Source organism: Mandrillus leucophaeus, unplaced genomic scaffold (genome assembly GCF_000951045.1).
Source record: "Mandrillus leucophaeus isolate KB7577 unplaced genomic scaffold, Mleu.le_1.0 Scaffold27, whole genome shotgun sequence".
NCBI lineage: Eukaryota > Metazoa > Chordata > Mammalia > Primates > Cercopithecidae > Mandrillus > Mandrillus leucophaeus.
Genome location: NW_012102809.1, coordinates 218287 through 224761, shown reverse-complemented (window position 1 = coordinate 224761; position 6475 = coordinate 218287). Strand labels below are relative to the sequence as shown.

Genomic DNA, 6475 nt, shown 5'->3' with positions numbered 1-6475 from the left:
CACCCCCACGTGCACTCACACACACCCACGTGCACTCACACCCCCACGTGCACTCACACACCCACGTGCACTCACCCACACCCACGTGCACTCACCCACGTGCACTCACCCCCACGTGCACTCACACCCACGTGCACTCACACACACACATTCATGTGCACATACACACTTTCACAACGTACACACAGGTACACACCTAGGGTGCACATACCCTCACACAGGCACACGCATGCATCCATTCACTTACACTCACCCATACCCACGTGCACAGCCACTGGGCAGCATCCCGGGGGCAGCAAGCTCAGGCAGCCAGGGTGGGGGTGGGCGGCGTGAAGGGGGCTCGAGCAGGGCTGGGCAGTGTTGCTTGGGAAGGAGCCCTGAGTGCCCCACCTCACCCTGACGATCTCCCTCTCCTGTCCCCAGCGGCCACCACCACCGCATGGCTGCCCAGCCGGGCACACTGAAGACAAGCAGTGGGAGGAAGGCAGCAGGTCCCTTGCGTTAGGTTTCCGTCGTGTAATTATCGTAGGCCAGCGGAGCCAGCGCCGGAAAACTGCTCCACCGCCTGGCGCCGGGCTGGGGCTCCACGCGCCCTTGCTCCTTATATTTACCCAGAATGTTTTTGGCTTCTTCTGCATCCTGCAAAGGGCTCTCTCCGTACTCTTCCCTCAGCCACTGCCGATACTGGAGAGGATGAAACAAACCCGACACGTCACACAGGTGCACACACAACCAGGGAAACAGACAGCCGCGGAAGTCGGAGCTCTGTGGTTGGCTAGCCAGGGTCAAGCAAGAGGAGTAACGGCTCCTTCAAGGTGCTGGCCTAGGACATGAAAATAGGCCAGACCAAGGAAATGGTACGTCACCCAAAGGGAGAGAAACAAGCTAGTGGGGGTACCAGGCACAAGGAAAACGACAAAAGGTAGGCGCCTGTGGCTTCAGCAGGTGCACAAGGGATCTGTGATGACTTCTGAGGGGGCGCAGCTGGGCGCGCTGGGAGCCGATGTCCTCCGTGGGCCTTTCAACTCCAAACGCCATGATGCTGGCTGTGTACGGAGACTGTGGGCACTGCCCAGGGGCACCGGCCTGAATCTCTGATGTCCCCTAGGAATTGCTTACCTGATGGACCTCATGCTTCTCAAACTCCTGGAGCTGTCTCTGGAAGCCCACGTTGGGGTTGGCACAGGATCTCCCAGCACGCACGGTGTGCAGGGCGTCCTCCCAGCCAAAGTCGGTGACGGTCATGATGTACGCGATCACCAGCGTCACGCTCCTGGAGACCCCGGCCAGGCTGCGGGGCCAAGAGAAGCACACGTGTGAGGGCAGTTTCAGATCCCCGGGTCCATCGTCCAATCCACGTGGAGCGGGGGATTCTGAGGACCTTGTTTAGAAAGTCTCCCTGTGCCTTGGATGATGTGTGGACAGCAAGCTCACTGCCAGGGAGCCACTCAGCGCTCAGCGCACCAGCCTCCTCTACTTCCTGGCACCAGAATCGCAGGGAGCCACTCAGCGCTCAGCGCACCAGCCTCCTCTACTTCCTGGCACCAGAATCGCAGGGAGCCACTCAGCGCTCAGCGCACCAGCCTCCTCTACTTCCTGGCACCAGAATCGCAGGGAGCCACTCAGCGCTCAGCGCACCAGCCTCCTCTACTTCCTGGCACCAGAATCGCACGCTTTCCTCCGCTGCCTGAGCTTCGTTTATTGGTTTTCTATGGGCTGTGGCTCCAGATGCCCCCTTGCTCCGAGCCCCTCCTCAGGTCTCCCCATTTCCCCAGACAGATGACATAACTGAGATTCCAAGGGAACTTGAGGCTTCCAGGGTCTACACGACAAACCCATTTATAACCTACGTTTGTTTAGGGTGCTTCATGTTCCTTAGAAGTCTAGTTTTCTTAGCTACACGAGGGCTAGATCTGTAGTTTTTAAAGCCCCCGACATACAGAAGCCTTTACCCAATCTTACTTTTGTGCTCTTTTTGACACAAATACGCAGAGTACGCAGCAGGCACACTGTGTCTGCAGGGTGGGAGCGAGGCATCCTGCAGGCAGCAACGGTTAGGGTCAGTTACCTGGAGCGGGCCGAGGGAGGCCCGTTTTACATGTGCATGCAAATGAGGGTGGTCACAGGAAGGCTGTGCTTCATCAGACTTGGAGAGTTCTAGCAACAGGTTAGGATGGGGAAGTTTAGCAAATGTCTCACTTTTAGAAAAACCTATCTTTAGAGGTACCTAACTGTATGAAATATTAATTCCTGGAATATCAGGCCGACACATATTCAAATATAAACAATAATTTGGAAACCCCACTCTCACGTAGTGGCTCTTCACTAGGGTTTTGTAGTAGAACCGCTAGGAGAGATTTTAGAAGACAGATCCTCTTGGGCTGCAACCCTGGAGATTCACATTCACCAGGAGCCAGGAGAGGCCCAGCAGCGGGAGCCCCAGAATTCCGCTTTCACTGGCTCCCTGAACCCCCAAGGTATGTTAAAGCCAAACAGAAATGGACGTTAAAATCCTACATTTGTATTTATTACACTTTCTACTCTTTAAACAAGTGAGATGAAAAATCATGTGATTTCAAGAACTGTATGAAACTGCAGACACCATTCTGAAAACAACTGAATTATCAGCGTCCTCCCGTGTCATGGGTTATTGGTCCTCAGAACACACCACAGTTTCCACAGGTGGCTTCTCTGGATGTCATGCGCTGGGTCCCTGCGTCCCCTCTGTCCTGGCAGGGCTGCCACCGACCTCAGCAGCAATATTCCCCAGGAGTTACCACTTCACAGACCTAACGAGCTTACAGAGGAACTGTTTCGGGGAATGTCAAAAGATTGTTAGACTTTCAGTTAATTAATAACACACTTCATTCAAGACAGAGAGGGGACATGTCCGGCCCAGCACTTACAAAACAGAGCCTTGGCTCCAGAATTTTGGCGACTGGTTCCGTGAACAAATTAGCCATGTTATTAGTATGATTACGAGTGGTAATAAAAATGCCATCCCACTTTCACTAAGAACTCTGTGCCAGGCGCACGGCCAAGAGCTTCAGATGCATCATCCTCGGGTTAAATGTGATACAGCAGCTTTCTTTTCACTGTGTGTACGTGTGTGTGTATCTACACAAAACATAGCAGAATGCAAACAGACACAAAACAGCGGAATGCAAACAGACAGCTGTCACTAAACTGGGTCATTTTGGCGATACTGAAAATCCACGTTTACAATCAAGTCTCCTAAAGAAAAACACAACAGTGTCTCCAAAAAGCCACTGAGGTTTCAGGGATGAGTCTAGAGAATCTGTGTCATCTGGAAGAGGCTGTTCTGACGAAATGCTGGAGGCAAGCCAGCGAAGGGAAGTTTCTGTTGTCCAGTAACCTTCACGGTCCCTACAGAAATCCTAACAGTGGAAATGGAAAAAAAAATAAAAGCAAAACGAGTTAGGCTTCTCCTTCAACAGAAGGCAACGGTGACTAACACACAGCACTGGACACACGGAGCACGCATGTGAGACCGAGAGTTTACAGCAAACTGCTGGGAGGTGAAACCATTATTCACACACAGAAAAGCACTTGACAGGAAGCCGAGCCGACCAGAACACGCTAAAGCGAGACACACGCACCAGTGTACGAGGCAGCTCTCACCGCGCAGCCGGCACTCATGAATGAATTTAATACTTTCTTTGAAATGTCTTGTCCTGGGAAAAGAAAAAAGAGAAACAACATTGTCTACTTTACTCAATATATGATGAAAAGAAATTTCTACCTGAGGCTTCTTTCTTAAAATGTTAATTGATTTTTATGTATAATTGACACAAAATTCTACATATTTATGGGCTACAGTGTGACGCTTCAATGCGTGTATACATTGTATAAATGATCAAATCAGGATAATTACCTGATAAATGTTTAATCACTTTAAACATTTATCACTATGTAGTGATAACATTCAAAAGCTTCTCTTGTAGCTCTCTTGAAACATATACTACATTATTATTTGCTATAATCAAATAATCCACCATGTAATGGAAACCATAACACGGCTGGGTGCGGTCGCTCACGCCTGTAATCCCAGCAACTTGGGAGGCTGAGGCAGGCGCATAACTTGAGGTCAGGAGTTCGAGACCTGCCTGGCCATCGTGGTGAAATCCCATCTCTACTAAACATACAAAACTTAGCTGGGTGTGGTGGGCACCTGTAATCCCAGCTACCAGGGAGGCTGAGGCAGGAGAATTTCCTGAACCAGGAGGCACAGATTACAGTGAGCCGAGATCACGCAACTGCACTCCAGCCTGGGCAACAGAGCCAAAAAAAAATAAATAAATAAAATAAACCAGAATTTATTCTTCCTGTAGTTTACTGAAAGCTCTCCCAGTCCCATACCATCAAAATCCGGTCATACTGTCTGCGGCTGGAGCGTCTCTGCCTTAGAAGCCGTCATTTACAATGCTGAGGCCTAGGGAAGGCTGTGGGTTGTCTGGAATTTCTCTGTAAGAAATCCCTGAAACTCACAGCGACCACGGAGTGGGGTTGGGAGAGGTCTGGACAGCCCCCCTATGTTCAATCTGAGCCCCTCAAAGCCCCAGCAGCACACAGGGACCCTCACACCGGCTGTGGGTGGTGCAGGCCACCGTGACACGGGTGAGGAAGGTGTCCATGTCGTGTGGGCTTTCCAAGTCCTAAAAGCTAATTTACTCCTGGCAATCTGGAAAATCTAAAAGCATTCTCTCAGACTGGTCTCCCTGGACTTTGGCAGTCCTGTCTGCAGCTCAGTGGAGAGCTGTGGGGAGATGGAAATTCTGGCTCTAATCCCTCTTTGCCATTTACTGGACCATGTGGCCCAGGACAAGCCACTTATCTTCTCAGTTATAAAGTGGGGCTGGCATCTCACAGGGCGGATGAGATAATACGTGCCAATATGCTCTGCAAACTAAGGTCCTAAATAGACTGAACGCAGGGGCACACCTATCATCCCAGCACTTAGAGAGGCTGAGGTGGGCAGATCACTTGAGCTCAGGAATTCGAGAGCAGCCTGGGCAAAATGTCGAAACTCATCTCTACAGAAAACACAAAAAAAAAAAAAAAAAAAAAAAAAAATTAGCTGGGTGTGGTGGTGCATGCCTGCAGTCCCGGCTACCTGGGAGGCTGAGGTGGGAGGATCTCTTGAGCCCAGGATGTTGAGGCTGCAGTGAGCCGAGATCATGCCACTGCACTCCAGCCCGAGCAACAGAGCGAGGCCCTGTCTCAATAAATAATAAATAAATAATAGAAATAAGCTCTAAATGACGACGCATGCCTTAATGCTTTCTTCTTCTAACTCTTAGCTCTTCAGACTGCCCTTTTCTCTTGTCACTCAATCAGCCCCCAGCTGTCACTCATTCAGCAAGTAGTTCAGGGACTGCCTACTTGCACGGCCGTGTGCCAAGCCCCTGACACACAAAGCCAGGCAGGACTCAAGCCCCACTTTGGTGCGCTCCCAAGCGGCATGTGTGTCCCGCACCACTCAGACCTCATTCTGGACTGGTTTGTGGGTTAAGTGCAGATACCTCAGGGGACGGAGAGCACATGTACCTCTCCAATGTCTTCTACCTTTGAATGGCTTATGAAGCAGCAAAAGTTGCCCATGGACTAAACTGACTTCTCTTTAAACACTGATTGAATATTGACAATTTGCCAGGGACTCTGATAAACTAAGACATTCAGAACGCCAGGGCACATGAATGTAGTAAGAATGAGAAATTCAGGCACGGCCTAACAAACTCACCCAGTACCGACTGCAGAAGAAACTCAGCGGCCTCACGGTAGATGCTCAGTGAGATGAGGACCTCCAGGGAGCAGAAGCAACTGCCCATGTGCACGCACGCACGCGCAAACATGCACACACATGTTCTGCAACAACTCCAAGTGTCAGCAAGGCACAAATCCCTAGGAGACCAAATCAAGGACTCCAGACTCTGACCTGACATCCCTAACTAGCACATCTGCTTCTGTTAGCTGTTTCAGGGAACTGCTCCCAGACGTAAACTCATAAGGTGGCTTGGTACACAGCAGGCAAGAAAGGATTCTTGCTTTCTTGCTGTAATCCCGAAATCTAAGGTATCCGTGCTGAAGGAGACTTCAGAGCAGACACCCACCAGAGCCAGGCCGTGAAGCCAAGCACACAACAGAGTGGGGCACCAAGGCGACCTCTTGGGCAGGAGCCTGGCCCCCAGCAAAGAGCCAGGCAGCCAGGTGGGAGCTCCCCACCCCTTCAGCAGGACTAGCCACGTGGGGTTGGCAGGGAAGTCTGTGGTCTGCAGGTACTGGAACGGGAGCAAGACACGTCCGTTGCACTGAGTTTGTCTGGGAAGGACGTCCTGTCTTCCTGCAGCTCTGTCCATGCTGAAGTAACGGACTTCCTGTCCACGCCGAAGTAACGGACTTCCTGTCCACGCCGAAGTAACGGACTTCCTGTCCACGCCGAAGTAACGGACTTCCT

General features: G+C 51.2%; 1 protein-coding gene across 1 annotated transcript in view; it reads right to left on the bottom strand.

The window, feature by feature from the left end:
• DUSP22 (dual specificity phosphatase 22) overlaps positions 1-6475 on the bottom strand; it is a 47526-nt gene that overhangs the window by 3946 nt on the left and 37105 nt on the right. Inside the window, exon 4 of the mRNA XM_011984535.1 lies at positions 3621-3695. Coding sequence (XP_011839925.1) covers positions 3621-3695 — 75 coding nt within the window. The remainder of the gene's footprint in view (positions 1-3620; positions 3696-6475) is intronic.